The sequence below is a fragment of the Macrobrachium rosenbergii genome, chromosome 46 (genome assembly GCF_040412425.1).
Source record: "Macrobrachium rosenbergii isolate ZJJX-2024 chromosome 46, ASM4041242v1, whole genome shotgun sequence".
In the NCBI taxonomy this organism is placed as follows: domain Eukaryota; kingdom Metazoa; phylum Arthropoda; class Malacostraca; order Decapoda; family Palaemonidae; genus Macrobrachium; species Macrobrachium rosenbergii.
Window position 1 is genome coordinate 15,706,009 of NC_089786.1, and position 19,304 is coordinate 15,725,312.

At 39.9% G+C, this 19,304-nt stretch overlaps 1 protein-coding gene across 31 annotated transcripts in view; it reads left to right on the plus strand.

Moving 5' to 3' along the window:
* LOC136830241 (protein bicaudal C homolog 1-like) overlaps positions 1-19,304 on the plus strand; it is a 115,779-nt gene that overhangs the window by 49,332 nt on the left and 47,143 nt on the right. For 5 of the 31 annotated variants that reach the window (XM_067089585.1, XM_067089587.1, XM_067089586.1 and 2 more), the window contains exon 1: positions 14,705-14,917. The exons of 22 other annotated variants lie outside the window; for them this stretch is intronic. Coding sequence is in view for 3 of the 9 variants with exons in the window: in XM_067089583.1 (XP_066945684.1) it covers positions 77-170 (94 nt within the window). In the remaining 6 variants the exon portion in view is untranslated. Of the gene's footprint in view, positions 171-14,704; positions 14,918-19,304 lie in introns of those variants that run through there. 4 more of the 31 variants (XM_067089583.1, XM_067089594.1, XM_067089581.1 and 1 more) reach the window with 3 other exon arrangements.

A 19,304-nucleotide genomic window follows, 5' to 3' on the forward strand; every position in this document is an offset into this window, starting at 1 on the left:
AAAGTCGTTTCAGGTAGTGGATTTTTTTTTTTTTTTTGAGAAGTCCGTAGGTGTTTTCACTTGAAAATAACCGAGAATGAGGATGGTAACGTCGATGGATGGCGCTGTTGTGGCACCTTGTGGTCGAATTTATCAAATCCTCTGCAACTGGAATAACCCCTGGTTTTATGGTGAGATTTTTTTTTTCTACCATTTCTTTGGCACAGGTATTTTTATATTTTATCGGTTAGGGGATCTTATAGCATACGTTATGTACTAGTAATTTTTTCAGCTCATTTTGTGCTTGTCTTGCCGCCTTATGTGAATTGGTTCAGTCTGTTCTGATGGCTGTACTTGTTAGTCTCTTAAGTTTCATAAATGCACCTCTTCTTGACATCTGTCATCCTCATCCACGTCTTGCCAGATTTGATTTTCATTCGATGTTAAAAAAAAAATGCGCCGAAGTTTCTTTGGCGCAATCGAGTTGTCTGTACAGCGTATAATGCCGTATGAAACTCTCAGCATCGGCCATGAAACTTTCAGCCATGGCCCGATGGTGGCCTGTGTTGTTGGCACCTACAGCGGTGCCAGACGCACGATCATGGTTGAATTTAACCTTAAATACAATGTAAACTACTGAGGCTAGAGGGCTGCAATTAGGTATGATTGATGATTGGAGGGTGGATGATCAACACACCAATTTGCAGCCCTCTAGCCTCAGTAGTTTTTCGGATTTGAGGGCGGACAGAGAAAGTGCGGACTGACGAACAAATAGCCTAGCCATCTCAATAGTTTACTTATACAGAAAACTAAAAATGGAAACATTTTTGGCGTTAGTGAAGTCCTAACCTCCCTGTACATTTATTGTATACGCTTATCACTTCCAGCGTAAATCCGTGGTTTGCCGGTTATGGCTTTTGAAGCTGATAGAATGTACTGGTCACTTTTAGAGGCAGTCACATCCCCCAAAATTGTGAGGATATCTTGAATTTAATACGCCGTTACGACTCATGAAAGTTTATACAAGTTTCCTCTGTGCCTTCATTACATCTCACAATTCTCATCCAACTAGTTCTGGGTCATCCAACAGCTCTGATGTCCAAAGGGCCCAGCTGTTGATGCTATCATCCCCGAGTAGTGCCATCCCCCATTTCATCATTTGTTCTATATATATGGAATTTATATAATTTCCCTTATTGTATCTTGTCTGCCTGCCTTCCAATTCCTAATATTCTTCTTAAAGCTTCATTTTCAAATCGAAAAATGTTACGTTTTCATTGTCATTCCATTATTTACGTCGTACTAAATAGCACTAAACTTTACAGACTTTCATAAGAAATTCCAGTCCCGATTGATTTTCTGTAGTTTAGTCTTTGAATAAGAATCTATATTAGCTATTATCGAGATTTTAGTCCAAGAGACTCTGTATTTGCTATTATCGCTCATAAATGGTTAAAATATTCAACCTCAGGGTTTTCTCTGCATTCTATTGTTATTTCATTCCTTGAGTGTACTTTGTCCTGATTACTTTTGTGTTCATACATTTATTTAAGTACCATCTCTGGATATATGATTCATTCTTTTAAGCAAGCTGAGTAAATCTTGTGTTTTAATGATTTATCTTGTCAGGTTACAATCGTTATTCCAACCTAAACGACGCCTTTGAAATCTATGACAAGGTAAAACACAGAAGGTGACAGAACATTCCCTGTGGTGCCCCAATTTTCTGCAAATTTGCATGACGAGACCATTAAATTTGCAACACCATCCTTAATATAAGCCTGAACCTGACTGCTCGGAAAGTAACGAAGGCCTTTTAAAACGGATGTTTGAATTCCTTACACTACTGTTTTGGGACCCGTATGCCTGCGGCATGTCGCATTTCTGGGTGGTCACCGTTGCCTATATAGCCGCAGATATGGCCAGAGGTATAGCAAACATACGATCAAGTATATGTTCATGAATTTAAATGAAATATATAACAGTATTATGCAGACACCGAAGACTAAGGCCTAGTTGGTTGTATCATCGTAGATTTATTTTTTTTCTCTTTTTGCACTCTCATACCTTCGAGAGCCGATAGTTTGAGGCATACTTGCATTATCTGTGGTGCATCACTACATTGTGATTGGAAATAATGAGTAAAAAGCCCCAATGATGTCAATGATAGACTGTATTCTTCCTTTTTTTTATTTTGGAAAAATACAATCTGTCATTTACATTGTGGATTTTTAATCGTACTTTCATGTATGCATGCATTCGTACATGCATACATACTTACTGTACATACCTAGCCACCAGCGTGATGGAGTGATCGCTTTTATGAAATAAAGAGAATGTCATACTACTTTGGGGGCTTTGTTATATAATTCTCCCATGGAGCACTGCAGGCATTACCTAGGGTTCTTTGCAGCGTCCCTAGCTGCAACCCCTTTCATTCCCTTTGCTGTACCTCTTCATATTCTCATTCTTCCGTCTTACTTTCCACCCCCTCTTAACAATTGATTCATAGGTCTTCCTCCTGTTACACCTTTCAAAACTCATTGTCAATTTGTTTCAGCGCTGAGTGACCTCGTAGGTCCCAGCGCTTGGCCTTAGACCTAAATTCTATAATATATTATGTTCCCCTCGGAGCGCCTTAGTTAATCCGATTTGCATTGCATATCAGTTGACCGAGCTGTGAATGGATACTAGGGTCGGCAAGGTCGAGAGAAGGCCGTGTGGCCAGCGACCTCATTCCTTGGGACTACCTGAATGGAATGGAATACAGAGTGTAGGCCAAAGGCCAAGCACGGGGACCTATGAGGTCATTCAGCGCTGGAAAGGAAACTGAGAGTAGATAGGTTTGAAAGGTGTAACGGGAGGAAAACCTCAAAGCAGTTGCACTATGAAATAATTGTTAGGAGAGGGTGGATAGCAAGAGGGGAGGAAGAGAATATGAATGGAGGTACAGTAAAAGGAATGAAAGGGGTTGCAGCTAGGGGCCAAAGGACGCTGCAAAAAACCTCAAGTAATGCATACAGTGCACCCCGTGAGGTGCACTGACGGCACTACTTTCCTACGGGGTGAAACTAGCTGAGAAGAGAGAGGCGTCACCCTTTCGGAAGGGGCGAAAAGATTGGGTGATCATATATATGAATGTTATACAGAAAAACGCTTGTCTGATCATTGTTAGCCTATATGCAGAATATTATGCTTCAGATTACCCCGTAGAGGGGTAGCTTACTTAAGGGGTCTTGCAGCGTCCCTTCGCCCCCTAGCTGCAACCCCTTTCACTCCTTTTACTGTACCTCCATTCATATTCTCTTTCTTCCATCTTTCTCTCCACATTCTCCTAACAATTGTCTCATAGTGCAACTGTGAGTTTTTCCTCTTGTTACACCTTTCAAACCTCCTACTCTCATGTTCCCTTTCACCGCTAATGAATGACCTCATAGGTCCCATCGTTTGGCCTAAGGCCTAAATTCTATATTTCATTCCCATTAGGCTCCATATTGGTAAGGTTTTTTATTCATGATTTGCTCAGGCGATAGTTAATATTAATTATATTGTTATTAAAGCAGTCGACCGTATGTATATTTCAGTAATTTCTAGATGAAATTTTGGATTAGCATTTCGCGGCATTAATCTTTCATAATAAATTTGAATCTTCCTCACGTTTCTTATTCAGGTATTTCCTGGGCGTAAGGTTTAAGTCTGGCCCACGAAAAAGATCGAATTTCTCCGAAAAAAACTCGAAAGAGAACTTTAAAGAAAATGTTGAACTTCTCTGCTGGTATTTTAGTAGAGATGGCGAGGAATTTGTGTGAGAGAGAGAGAGAGAGAGGACCCCAGGACCCCATGTCTCTTGTATGGGGGGGGGCCGGTGGGGGGACCAGGCTAGGACACTCCAATACGGATATGGGGATATCTGGCGCCAGGAGTCTCACAACAAGGCCCTTGTCCATCGCGCGAGGAACCTTCTCCTCCTCGGGCTCTGCAGCCGCCCAATCTCGCCCTCGAAGCTCGACCTCAAGTCTCCTCCTCCCTCCCCTCACCTTCCACTCCTCCTCCTCCTCCTCTTAGTCTTTTGATGATTGCCACGCCGGCGTTATCTACACCTCCTCGTGTGTCAAACGCCTTCGGTAGTGTTCTACCTCCATTGTTATCTACAAAGCGTTATCAAAACCCCATTAATACTCATTTCGTTCCCCTCGTATCTTCTCGCCATCGTTATTTCATCTCGGAGGGGTCGGCTCGTCAAGGGTGACTCGCCCAATTTTTGGGGGTGTCGGGAATGACGGGATAGGCCGGGGGAGGGGGTGTGTCCCGACTCCCGAACGTTCTCCAAGCACGTTAAACCGGATTTTGAGGGGAAAATGACTCGTTGGAGTGCACATGCTACGCGAACGAGGCGGGAGGAGGCGTTTGGAGGGCAGCGATGACGAACGCCTCAGAAATGTGGATAATTAGGTTTGTCTTAGAGTGTTGGATCATTGTAGAAGGCGGCAGCCAGATTATTTCTGAAAGGTCGATCGTCTTCAGTGTAGCTGTGCTTCTGCTGCTTGTGGTTTTACTCGGGCAAGTGACTTTTCGCAAGTAACTTCTCAATTTCGTACTTTGGCAAATAACTTGGTGGGCAAGTAACTTTTTTTTACCTTTTTACGTGGACTCATCAGTTAGTACTTCTTTGGGAAGTCTTCTGTTTTGCCAGCAGTCTACTGTACTATCATTTTTGTGCAAGGAAGAATTTCTTTTTCCAAATTTTATTTTGTATTTAACTTGGACGTGCTGCTTCTATTATTATTATTATTATTATTATTATTATTATTATTATTATTATTATTATTATTATTATTATTATTATTAACAATCACATGCTACAATGTGGAGGATGTAAAGGCCTTTTAAAAAGTCTGGTGTCTGTAGATGTATTGGTAACAATTACAACTAAAGGCCAGATTATTGGAACCTGTTTCCCCTCTCCTTGGGGAAAGGGAAGCTAAAGAATGAGTATTCGGAAGCCCAAAAGTTTTTTGTAATAAATTTTAAAAATTTATCCTAGGCACCTGGTTTTTATTCTCTACATATAGCATTGCTATTGTCGTGATACGCATATCGTCTACAAAGGCGGCTTTTGATTGGTGTGTTAGTTGGGTTTCTTTAAGTATCGTCCCGGAGACCGGACAGAAAATCAGCTTCGTTGTACTGAGTTTTATTTACAGTGAAATTATTGTTGGGAAAGTGAGATTTGGTATTAATGTCATTTGTCATAATTTTTCATTTTTTTTATTTTAATTTTTTTTAGAAAGATATTCGATCATTTATCTTAAGGCACGGGGAGTTTCATTAATTTTTGGTTTTTTGTTTTTGTTTTAATACACCGTGAAAAACATTTTTTATATATATTTTGTGACAAGTGGCAAGGTATGGTTTTTTAAAGGTGAGCAGATTTTTTTGTACTTGTACAAGCAAATATTTACTTTACACAAGAAAGCAGGTTTTTTACGATATGAGTGTTTTTCCACCTGCAGTTAATTATTTACATGTGCAAGCGCTTTTAGTTTTCTGTAAAAGAAAACTTTTGTGCCGGCTTTGTCTGACCGTCCGCACTTTATTCTGTCCGCCCTCAGATCTTAAAAACTACTGAGGCTAAGGGCTGCAAATTGGTATATTGATCACCTACCCTCCAATCTTCAAACATACCAAATTGCAGCCCTCGAGCCTTAATAGTTTATTTAAGGTTAAATTAAGCCATGATCATGCCTCTGGCAACGATGTAAGATAAGCCACCACCCAGCCGTGGTTAAAGTTTCATGGGCCACGGCTCATACAGCATCATACCGAGACCACCGAAAGATAGATCTATTTACGGTGGCCTTCATTATACGCAGTAGCGGCTGTACAGAAAACGCGATTGCGCCGAAGAAACTTCCGCTTACTTGTTTTTATCTTACTTAGAGGGGCAACGCGATGTTGCGCAATGATCTTACCGCGCTGCAATAAATTGATGTGGTTATGTATATTTTAAAAAATGGGTTGATTTAGAAAGCCACACAGAAGATTATAGGAAAGGTTTTAATCCCTCGGTTTGGTGCAGATATTGAGGTTGGTGAAGCACTGTAAACGTTATCGAATACAACATGGAATTGATGTTTAAAGGCAAGGTAATTCGGATAACATGAATTTCCCCTGCTAAGAGTTTTTCAAGTTGCAAGTACGCTGCGATTTTCGAAAGTGGTAACGTAACGTTCGTAGATTTTTGGTGCAGTGGTGCTGGGGCTGGGATCAGAAGAGGCAATATTTTCTCGACAATACCAACGAATTTCATAATTTCCGGGGGAATTTTACATTGAAGTTTACTTTGTTATGGGAGGATGTTTCCAAAATGTATCCACATAAATTTGCGGTGCGGATATATGTATAGGTAGTCCCATGGACTATCTTAGACCCTGCCTGGCCTATATATTTTAATATATTCTTGTTAATTTTGGGGGAATGTTATATTGAAGTATTGCATTGTTATCGAAGGATGTTTCCAAAATATCCACACAATTTGCGATGGTCTTTCTTAGACTAGGGGCTAGGCCTATATATTTTAATATATTCTTGTTAAATGTGTAACGGCGGGAAATATGTTCCCGGTATATATCGATACTTGAATGATCGTCCGGAAACAACGGAGTGACTTAGGGGTTTTAGGAAGGAAGTAAGCGAGACTCTTTGAATGCACTCCTTATTTCCGAGCAACGCTCGGCAGAGATTGAGATCATGGGGCCATCATTTCTCTCCTGTTTCGGTGATGTATGTTGTGACGTGTGGACAGAGTATACATATAGGCCTAGTCAGCTGTATTTGTTGCACTAGTTAAATTTCCCAACTGTCACCTGTCTGTGAAATCCAAACTTCAAATGTAGGGAAACAGTTATACCACATGAAGAATATCTGGTATTTGTTTTTCAGTTTACAGTTTTTGCCATTTTCGAAGCTGTTGCCAGTTTTCATTTTTCAAAATTTTCCATTCATTTTAGACGCAGTGTTGTCTTGTTTTAGTGCGGCTTACACAACATTTGCTTGTTACTTTACAGAAAGAAAATCCTTCCGCCGGCATCATACAGGTCTAATTTGACAAAAAATAACCTTGCGGTATCGATCAAGTCTTAAAAATAGCTTTGACATATTGATTGCCATCATCATCATCTTTGCTTCCACAAATCTCCACGCATTTTCAGCCTCCCTTCTCACAGTTCTCATCCAGATATGCCTGGATTCTAATCCTTCTGATACCCCAGCTGACACTTACTGTGTATTCTCCTAGGGATTGTGCGAAGGACATGCCCAGGGCATCTGCATAAATTCATCTCTGTCTTATTTGCATACAAAACTTCCTTAAGGTTTGGTACAGATTTTTTTTTAATTGCATACAAAACTTCCTTAACTTGTGATAGTTTTTTCTGAATTGCATGCAAAACTTCCTTAACTTGTGGTACAGTTTTTTCTTGATTGTATACAAAACTTCCTTAACTTGTGGTACAGTTTTTTCTTGATTGTATACAAAACTTCCTTAACTTGTGGTACAGTTTTTTCTTGATTGCATACAAAACTTCCTTAATTTGTGGTACAGTTTTTTCTCAGTTGCATACAAAACTTCCTTAACTTGTGGTACAGTTTTTTCTTAATTGCATACAAAACTTCCTTAACTTGTACAGTTTTTTCTTGATTGCATACAAAACTTCCTTAACTTGTACAGTTTTTTCTTGATTGCATACAAAACTTCCTTAGCTTGTGGTACAGTGTTTTCTTGATTGCATGCAAAACTTCCTTAACGTGTGGTACATTTTTTTCTTGATTGCATACAAAACTTCTTTAGCTTATGGTACAGTTTTTTCTTGATTGCATGCAAAACTTCCTTAACTTGTGGTGCATTTTTTTCTTGATTGCATACAAAACTTCCTTAACTTGTGGTACAGTTTTTTCACTTTTTCCAACTGACTTAATATTCATTTTAGACCTTTATTCTTAATTTTTTTTTTTTAGTCCAGGAGATTTTTATGCAACTTTATTTAATGTGTTGAGAAGAGGAGGGTGGGGGAATCATTAACACCCCTCCCCCAAGTGGGGTAGATATACTGTACAATACCGGTACTGGGGGTATAATTACATATACCTGTATACTTGGCAACTTTACCTCCTTTTTATTTTTTTTTTGTAAAAGAAAACTGTTGTGCCGGCTTTGTCTATCCGCACGTTTTTCTGTCCGCCCTCAGGTCTTAAAAACTACTGAGGCCAGAGGGCTGCAAATTGCTATGTTGATCATCCACCCTCCAATCGTCAAACATAACAAAATTCAGCCCTCTATCCTCAGTAGTTTTGATTTTATTTAAGGTTAAAATTAGCCATAATCGTTCATCTGGTAACGATATAGGACAGGCCACCACCGGGCCATGGTTAAAGTTTCACGGGCCGCGGGTCATACAGCATTATACCGAGATCACCGAAAGATAATGTTTTCAGTGGCCTTGATTATACGATGTACAGAAAGCTCGATTGCGCCGAAGAAACTTAGTCGCATATTTTACTGGTTTTGCGTTACGAGCGACATAAAATTACTTTGAGAAATTTGTTCATGCAAAAGATCGAGAATGGATATACCTTCTCTTTCATCTTCCTTTATTATTATTATTATTATTATTATTATTATTATTATTATTATTATTATTATTATTATTATTATTATTATTTTGTATAGCCTAGTACACTCTGTGTTGTACGAGATTATACACAATTATTATCACCTGGTAGATTTTAAGAAGCTTCCTTCGATGTACTAATATAATTTTAGTAATGTCCTTGCATGCCAGTAGCCATGTTTTTCCTTCACTCCAGCAAACCCCCCCCCCACCTCACCCTCGTCTATCCACTTTCAATCAAATTGAGAGCCTCTATTCTCATGTTTTTTCACAGATTGAGTAGGATGAGGATAATCTATTTCTTTGTGAGAGAGAGAGAGAGAGAGAGAGAGAGAGAGAGAGAGAGAGAGAGAGAGAGAGAGAGAGAGAGAGAGAGAGAGAGAGAGAGAGAGATTTTCATTACGTGATTTGCAGGAATTTTTAATCACTGCCTTAGCAATTGCTGAGAGTGGGAGAGAATTTTCTGTACGTGATTTGCAGGAATTTGTAATCAGTCTCTGCCTTACCAATTGGAGAGAGAGAGAGAGAGAGAGAGAGAGAGAGAGAGAGAGAGAGAGAGAGAGAGAGAGAGAGAGAGAGAGAGAGAGAGAGAGAGAGAGAGAGAGAATTTTCTGTACGTGACTTGCAGGAATTTTTAATCAGTCTCTGCCTTACCAATTGCTGAGAGAAAGAGAGAGAGAGAGAGAGAGAAAGAGAGTTTTCTGTACGTGATTTGCAGGAATTTTAATCACTGCCTTACCAAACCAATTGCTGAGAGAGAGAGAGAGAGAGAGAGATGTTAGAGAGAGAGAGAGAGAGAGAGAGAGAGAGAGAGAGAGAGTTTTCTGTACGTGATTTGCAGGAATTAATGTGTCTCTGCCTTACCAATTGCTGAGAGAAAGAGAGTTTTCTGTACGTGATTTGCAGGAATTTTAATCACTGCCTTACCAATTGCTGAGAGAGAGAGAGAGTTTTCTCTATGTGATTTGCAGGAATTTTTAATGTGTCTCTGCCTTACCAATTGCTGAGAGATTAGATTATTTTGTAGAGAGAGAGAGAGAGAGAGAGAGAGAGAGAGAGAGAGAGAGAGAGAGAGAGTTTTCTGTACGTGATTTGCAGGAATTTTTAATCAGTCTCTGCCTTACCAATTGCTGAGAGAGAGAGAGAGAGAGTGAGTGAGTTTTCTGTACGTGATTTGCAGGAATTTTTAATCACTTGCTTACCAATTGCTGAGAGAGAGAGAGAGAGAGAGAGAGAGAGAGAGAGAGAGAGAGAGAGAGAGAGAGAGCGAGTTTTCTGTACGTGATTTGCAGGAATTTTTAATGTGTCTCTGCCTTACCAATTGCTGAGAGAGAGAGAGAGAGAGAGAGAGAGAGAGTTTTCTGTACGTGATTTGCAGGAATTTTTAATCAGTCTCTGCCTTACCAATTGCTGAGAGAGGGAGAGAGAGAGAGAGAGTTTTCTGTACGTGATTTGCAGGAATTTTTAATCAATCTCTTCCTTACCAATTGCTGAGAGAGAGAGAGAGAGTGAGTTTTCTGTACGTGATTTGCAGGAATTTTCAATCAGTCTGTGCCTTACCAGTTGCTGAGAGAGAGAGAGAGAGAGAGAGAGAGAGAGAGAGAGAGAGAGAGAGAGAGAGTTTTCTGTACGTGATTTGCAGGAATTTTTAATCAGTCTCTGCCTTACCAATTGCTGAGAGAGAGAGAGAGAGAGAGAGAGATAATTTCTGTACGTGATTTGCAGGAATTTTTAATCACTCTGCCTTACCAGTTGCTGAGAGAGAGAGAGAGAGAGAGAGAGTTTTCTGTACGTGATTTGCAGAAATTTTTAATCGGTCTCGCCTTACCAATTGCAGAGAGAGAGAGAGAGAGAGAGAGAGAGAGAGAGAGAGAGAGAGAGAGAGAGAGAGAGAGAGAGAGAGAGAGAGAGAGAATTTCTGTACGTGATTTGCAGGAATTTTTAATCAGTCTCTGCCTTACCAATTGCTGAGAGAGAGAGAGAGAGAGAGAGAGAGAGAGAGAGAGAGAGAGAGAGAGAGAGAGAGAGAGAGAGAGAGAGAGAAATTTCTGTACGTGATTTGCAGGAATTTTTAATCAGTCTCTGCCTTACCAATTGCTGAGAGAGAGTTTTTTCTGTACGTGATTTGCAGAAATTTTTATCAGTCTCTGCCTTACCAATTGCAGAGAGAGAGAGAGAGAGAGAGAGAGAGAGAGAGAGAGAGAGAGAGAGAGAGAGAGAGAGAGAATTTTCTGTACGTGATTTGCAGGAATTTTTAATCAGTCTCTTCCTTACCAATTGCTGAGAGAGAGAGAGAGAGAGAATTTTGATCTGTGTGGAATAACTTACGCAAGCCGTCAGTCTCTGCACTACCAAGTGCTGAGAGAGAGAGAGAGAGAGAGAGAGAGAGAGAGAGAGAGAGAGAGAGAGAGAGAGAGAGAGAGAGAGAGAGAGAGAGAGAGAGACTGAGACTGTCTTCCACTTGAACGTCAAGTGGTTTCGTTTCATTGGCAAAGTTTTCTCTTTGATAAATTAACTTTTTGATGATAATGATGGCGGTGTTCTGAAGGTGCCGGACGAAATGTTTTAGGGGGGTTTGAGAGGAGATTGTGGGTGGGGGGGTTGTAAAGTTCGGTTGTGATGTTCCCTTTGTTAGTTGTTTGATTACGTCTCTCTGTCTCCCCATTCATTCAGGTCCACCTCATTCACAACCCCCGCCGCCATTTCAGTGACTTCCTTCCCTGTCGTAAAAGCAATTTTATCATCTTAAGTAGATCGCGTCTTCTGGACGCCCTTTCACAAACGTCTTTCATCTTTCACCTGTTAAGTTGTAAAAGCCCTTTGAGGAACTTCCATGAGAGAGAGAGAGAGAGAGAGAGAGAGAGAGAGAGAGAGAGAGAGAGAGAGAGAGAGAGAGAGAGAGAGAGGTTTCCTGTCTGCAATTTGCAGGAATTTTTAATCTGGGGAATAACTTCCGCAAGCCGTCAGTCATTGCACTACCAAATGCAGAAAGAGAGATAGAGAGAGAAAGAGATTACTATCCTTGTTTCTGCCCACCTGCAATTATTGACATAACCCTTAGCCCCTGATCATAACAACACTTCTATACATTTACGTTAGTAATATTCCCAACTCCTTTCTGTTTCCTCCTCGGCCCTATGGAGAAAACTACTACAAAATTATATCAGAGTGAAACTTGGTGCTCTCTCTCTCTCTCTCTCTCTCTCTCTCTCTCTCTGTGTTTGTGTATGTATGTATGTATGTATGTGCGTGTACGTTTACAGGCTCTTTAACGGGCTCTTGAATGGTAAAGACTATTTGACGGGCATTATGTTGAATTTCAAAATCTGCATATTTTTCTCTCTCTCTCTCTCTCTCTCTCTCTCTCTCTCTCTCTCTCTCTCTCTCTCTCTCTCTCTCTCTCTCGTTTACAGGCTCATTACTGGTAAAGGCATTTTGATAGGCCACAGAGGTAAGAGTATTTATTATTGTCCTTTGCACCGTTGGCCATGTCAGAAAGTTGAGAAAATTTTGATATGGTTCTATGTGAGCCAATCAAGAGGTCCTTAGCAGCTCCGGAAATGTCCCTTTAATAATGGCTAAGTTCCATCCTCCGAATCCCGTAACAAATCATCGACTATAATTAATTAGCCTAATTCAGTTTGTTCCCAATAATTATTTGAATCAGAATTTCTACGCATTTTTCCTTGAGAATAATCTTTTGGGTGACTATATGGAAGTTGGGCTTCGTTTCTGGTTATATTTTGCAGGTGTGTTTCAAGACGCTGTCTTTAGTATATTTGTGGAAGTGTCATAATTGTAAGCTTGAATCGGGCTTTTCAATTTGTTAAGAAGTTCCGTCAAGAAACTTTACAGTTTATTATCGGAAGGTTATGCAAATAACCACCTCTCGTTATCAAAAGGTACTCATTCTTCAGTTCGTTTCAATGACATGAGAGCGTTTAGTGTCTCGGCATATTATGGCATGATGGCGGGAAGATCGCCTGAAATGAAAGCAAAACTAGATTTCTGATTTTCATAAGGTCTCTTTCAGTGGGGGCCGTACCTTGGTATGGCAGTGACGCCTGTCTGTCTGTTCTCTTGTCTGCTCCCCTCCCTTTCCACCGTTACAATTACAGAAGGTCTGACCGTGATCCAAGGATAATTATCACGTATGGTTAAGTCCCAAAGGTGGACGGACAAACTACCGTCTCCTCAGTGGGCAGGGTGTGTACAAAATTTGTTTGAAGGTTCGTTTTTATACCCTGTAATTATTTCTTATTTTTTTCCCATCATCTTCAAACACCCCCCCCCCTCCCACATAGGGGGTTAGTGTCGTCAGTGCACCTCGAGTGGTGCACTGGAGGGATAACTAAAGGGCCTCTAGCTGCATCCATTCGCGCTGCTTTCCTTCAGCCTTGCTGTTCAACACCTGTACCCTACTTCTAAGCATACTGGTGTTTTTTTTTTTTCAGCTCACCTTTAGATTCTTGTACTTAATTTCATTATTTACGGGATATATCTGTCTTGCGTCCAGTCACTCCAACTCCCTTTTCATTGTCGTAAGTGCTGATTGGCTGAGAGTGCCCCAGTGCTTGGCTTGACAGCCAAAATTTCATAAATCTAATCCAGTCTTCAAAACCGCTCTTGTGCATTAACTTGTAGAACAATTCTTGACTTGTAGAACTTCCCTTAACTTGCTATTACGTGCATATAGATGTGGGCATTGCATATTTTTTATATATATTTCTTGCTAGCTTTTGTTCAACACAGCCGTTATACAAGTATATTTCTTGCTAGCTTGCGTTCAACACTGCCATTATACAAGCATAAGGCTCAAAGTTGTCCTTTCACAAATTTTAACTAGTTAACGTATGCAAGAACCAACAGTGTTATAAACATTTTTGTATCACTTTTAACAAAATTACTTTTGAAAGCACTAGAAGAAACCTAGGTACGATAACATTTGTGTTTAGTACATGCACTTGCACCTTTCAAAATCGCGTCTTGAGTTCTTCAGTAACTGCTCGGAAAACGGATGCATAAAGGAATGATTTAACCAGGAAGAATTACGTCGCAGTTTAGTGATATTGATAAAAATATTGGCGTTCGTTTCCGGAGCCCGTCCGTAATTTTTGATACGTGGAGCGCTAGTACTACTCTCACTGGGAGTGATGATCCGGTGAACTACGGCACATTGGAGCTGCAAGGGTTAACTTTAAAGCCCATTTGTCTTGGGCTTGATACTTTTGTCCCCTTGGCTTAGTATTATAAATTGCACAGCACGTTGCTAAACCGATTTTGAGAAGGCAACGTTAAGTTATTCTGTACCCATCTTTAAAACATGAATTCGTGGTAGAACTTTGGTGTTGGTGGAGACTGCACGATAATTCAGGCTAGTTTGCACTGAAATTAAGCAGTGCATGAGGACACTGTAGGAAAAAACCAAAGTTCCAGAATTCCAGTTATGTTATTGCATCCTTCTCCCACAGATGTACATCATAAGTTTTTTTTTTTGTGTGTGTAGACGTAGAGTTGATTCTAGTGTATTGGCTAAGGTGATTTGTACCTGTTTAATAGTCGGCCGGTCGATCCAGGTTTTTTTTTAGTTTTTTCTTTTTTACGTATTGTTATTTTATAGGGAAAAATATACAGAATGGCTATTATTATTATTATTATTATTATTATTATTATTATTATTATTATTATTATTATTATTACTACTACTACAATCCATGAACAATCTGGAGGACGAAGAATGGTTTCCTCTGTGGAATGGATGGCGAGAGAGGCTCAGAAGGTAGGGAGAAGAAGAAGAAGAAGAAGAAGAAGAAGAAGAAGAAGAAGAAGAAGAAGAAGAAGAGGCTTTGCAGCTTGATAAGGTTCTTAAGGATATGGTTTGGTCGTGGAGTGTGTTTAGTGAAAGAGCCTTGTTTGTATGTGTGAAGTTGGTTTGTGTGGTTTGATAGACTTGATAGTGGGGGGAGAGAGACCTCTGGGGAACTGGGATGCCGGGGAGGAGTGGAGGGGAGGGGAGGGAAGGGAGGGAGTTTTAAGTACGGACGTCTGAAGAGTGAGGGGAGAACGAGAGGGAATGATTTGGTGAGCCGGTGGCTCCCCTCTTCACGGTGCCAGTATGGCTCTGTTGGTGCCTTGGGCGAGTGCCCCGCTGCGTGATCGGGAAATAGTTCCCTCAGTGGCACTGTAGAAAGTGTTTGGAGCTAAATGAACGATTGGATCACTTTATCTTCCGGTTGAAAGTGTACCCAAACATTTGTCGGATGTGACTGGTAATTCGGTCTTTGAAAATTTTTTTGGATGAAGTTTCTGTGAAAATTCGTCTTTTATATGTCTTAAACTTTTGAGGGCTGTTTTGAAAAATGCTTGTGGTGACCACGTGATTTTTTTTTTTTACCGGTTTATAGTGGTTTTCGTCTATATGAACACAGAAACGAACGGAGCATTGTTACGTTGTGCTTTATCAGAGATTTTTGAGATCAGAACTTTGTATACGAAATCCGTATACTTTTGTAAGTCACGCTGGTGAATCTAATTATTGATCGGAATTTGAAAAAGCAGTCTTGTAAGTTTGGGGGTTTATTTTCTATACCATGGTAGCCTAGCTGGGAGCGGCTTGTAGATTCCCAGTTGGAATTGGAAGCGTTTGCCGCAGATAATTTTGTTATACAATTTTGTCCTTAGAAATGTTTACGTAATATTCGTGGTTTCTTGTGTGTTTTTTATCAATTTTTTGTCAGTACTTGAAATTAAGTGATCATTTTTTGCTTGGAGATTCTTCAGTTATTTTCGTAAAAGTACTCTCTCTCTCTCTCTCTCTCTCTCTCTCTCTCTCTCTCTCTCTCTCTCTCTCTCTCTCTCTCTCTCTCTCTCTCTCTCTCTCAGACCACATGTGCATTGTTTGAAACACTCTTCAAGGTAGACGTTTCATGTGCTGTACTAATTGGGTTATCAGCTGTTGCTGAAGACAGATATCTGTACAGTAAACGAACGCACAGATAAGATTAGATAAAATGGTGACGTGGAAGGCTGTTTTTATATTATGCGTTATATATCGAAGATTTGGGTTGATATTTTATCGAAAGGATCTCGTCTAGTATTCGTCAGTTTTTCCTTGATTTCACTCGCTAGGAAATAGGTTACTGTATGGCATCTATGCCTAGTGTTATGACACCATTTGGATTACGATGTGGCACTTTTATTTTGAAGTTGATGTTGGCTATGGCTATAGACTCATATGTCCGGTTATTATTGTAAAGACTTCTTGATTGATTAGGTCTATGATACCTGTATGTTATGTTAGATTATAGCACCCAGATGTTGGGAAAGAAAGTGGTGCCCAGAGGCCGAGGTAGGTCATGGCACCTAAGTGCTGGGTGAGTTGATGGCACCGAGGGGTTAGGTTACTGCACCCAAATGTTAGGTTAACTTATAACCCAGGCTTTTGACCATTCTGCTACCTGATGGGAAGATAATTTTATCATTTATTGAAATTCCCTTTGCTGTAATTTATTCCCAATGCATAGTGAATTCCATAGTCAAGTAATGTCTTAATATTTGTAAGAATTAAAATGTTACGAATTTTATACATACATATATTATATATATATATATAATTATTTATTTATTATATATTCTGTATATTATCAGGCCCCTCTTGAGAGATATAGGTAATCGGTGTTGATAAGTAGCAGGAGGACCATGTGACAGTCTCCATGTGGTACACTTCCTCTTAATTCCTCCCCCCCCTCCCCTTCCCCCCCCATGTCTTACGTCATGTTAAATGCCTTCGACTCTTTTTTTTAATTGATAAGCTTATGTTGTTTGGATTTAGGAACTTTGTAGTCAAGTTACCTTTAATTTTCGTATATCTGTACTCTCTCTCTCTCTCTCTCTCTCTCTCTCTCTCTCTCTCTCTCTCTCTCTCTCTCTCTCTAACTGGAGCATTTCTCATCATAGTTTCCTCCAACAACTTTCTCATTATACCCCCCTCTTCCTCTAGCTCTTGGCATGTCCTCCCTCCTCCTCCTCCTCCTCCTCCTCCTCCTCCTCCTCCTCCTCCTCCTCCTCCTCCTCCTCCTCCTCCTCCTCCTCCTCCCAGACATTTACAGTAAAATCGACCTACGTTTTCGAACATTTCTTTTGACCTCGTTACAGTCAAAATACTTCCATTATTATTAGTATTATTAGGATCTGGGCAGCTTCTTGCCTCCAGAAGGAAGATCTGACCCCGAATGCCCTCTTTTCTGTAGCAAGCCCTGTTCGAGGTTTCTGCGTTCAATTCTCTTCAGGTTCCATCCGAGGCCCTCTGGGATTACTCCTAATTCTCTGAGGATGGTAGGTACTACTAGCACGTCAGCCTGCCACAGACTCAATATTTTCATCCTTATATCCTTTATTTTGCCTTGTCCTTTAATTCTGTGTGTCCCTTGGCTACGCCCATTTGGCATTTTCTGAGTGTCTTTATTTACCAGGATTAGATCTGGTCTTGAAGCCAGTGTCACATTATTGTAATTGTTCAGATGATGAACCCTATTCATATGGAAGAAGCCCACGAAGGGGGTCATTGACTTTGAATTCAAGCTTCCAAAGAATGTGGTGCTCATTAGGAAGTAAGAAGGTAAAGGGAAGCATTGAAAGAAGAGCTGTCACTTATTAGAAAGAAAAATAAATTAATAAAAATGTTATCACATGGTCATTCCTTACATGGTAGTCTCAGAGTACCGTGATTTTTCAGTTTTCCAGCACCTTTTCCGGTGTAAGGTCCCACCTCTTGTTGTCCATGTGATAGGTTCTTGTCTTTGCAGGTTTTGCTGTTTTTGTGTCTTGATTTTGAGGCGATGTTGGCCATTTATTTTGGATGCGGTTGTTGGTCTCCATATTCTGTTCGCATTTGCGGCAAATAAGTGATGTTGATATTTTGCCTTCTGGTTTTTTGTATTGTACATGTAGCTGGCAGCGCATGGCCTATGTAGTGTTGGATTGTATGCTGCCATCAATTCTTCTAAATCTTCAATATTATTATTATTATTATTATTATTATTATTATTATTATTATTATTATTATTATTATTCCAAACTGAAGAATTATTTGTGACAATACAAATATGATTATGCCATTGAACAGGGTGATTAGCGAAATATTCCACAGAAAAGAATGTTTCCGTGGAAAACGTTAGAAATAAAGACAAAACGTAATTGAACAAAAATGTCCACGGCAGTAGTTTTACAGCTTCTCTCAGGTTTGAAATCATCGTCTTCAGTCATACTCCCTTGATGACCGTTTTAACAGGAAGAGGAATAATGGTATTGATGCTTTGCGTACTTTTGTTGCCATTCAGTACCAAGACGATGACCCTTATCTTCCTACTTGTCTTTGATTTGAGTATCGCCTTATTTTACAGTACGATTAGATTTCATTAATTCACCGCACACCTGTAATACATTTGCCCCTGACCTTGTAAACTCGTCATAACAATGGAATGTCACCTACTTTGATAAATATTGGAATGTAAATAATGAAAAGGTTGCCTAGAGAGGGGGTTCTATTCCACGAGGAAGTTAATGCGCTTTCCAGTCATGGTTTGTTTCTCAGACATCCGTAGCAGACCAATTTATGGGTGCTACTTTGGCTTATGTACGCGTCACCTCCGAGGTGCTAGTACTAAACATGGCGGAAGCTCATTGGGATGCTGTGTTTAGCAATAGCCCCTCGGGGATCAAAGATATCGTTTATTAATATAATTTGTCGACCACAAATTATAGAAATGGGTGTATATAATACTTTGATCCCCGAGGGGCTGGTACTAATTTAGTCCCATTGAGCTTCTGCCATGTTTAGTACTAGCACTTCGGAGGTGACGTGTAGATAACAAGCCAAGTAGCACCATTTTCTGTAGTAAAATAATAGTAATAACAACTGGTATGAGCTTAATAGTCAATCAGTTTTGGTGGATCGTAGGTCGGATGTAGCCGATGCATGGCGCCAGCAAAGTGTTCACAAATTACTATGTGAAAACATTTGGAACCTCATACTTGAACTATAAAGGGTAAATTATCCACACTTTCATTTTTCGTAAATCAATGAAAAAGATAATCCTTTTTACCTGTAAAAATATTAGGACACCGCCCGTTTCAATTAAAACATCGTCGTGTCTTGCGTTAGGTTAATTGAAAGAAAATGTTGGAATGCCTCTGAGGCTGCGTCCTTGCTTCTTTGCAGGTAAAGTGTTGTCTTAACAAAAGCAGGAAACTGTTTCATTCACGGTTAGTTAATTAGGGCTGCTGTGAGATTCAACTGTTTTTGGGGTTTTATATTACCTTTTGCTTCATTTTGTTTTTCTTTTACGTTGCTTGTGGCTAATTTTTGTTGTTTATCCCACTTCTAGTTTTGTTTTGATTGCCAGTTAGGTGTTGATGTGAAGCCATGGGTTCTTAGAGAATCGTCCTCGGTTGAAAAAAAAATAAATCTTATCAATCTTACTTGTCTAATTAGCTAGTAGTTGCATAACTGACTTGGTTTTATCTTGTTTTAAGCGGTTGGACATGGAGTCAAGTAGACTTTTTTTTACACTTTAAACACCTAACGATGAACTGAATTCCGTCTACCTCCTCCTTCGATTGTCGACATTTTTTTTTTTTTTTTTTTTTTTTAAGAAA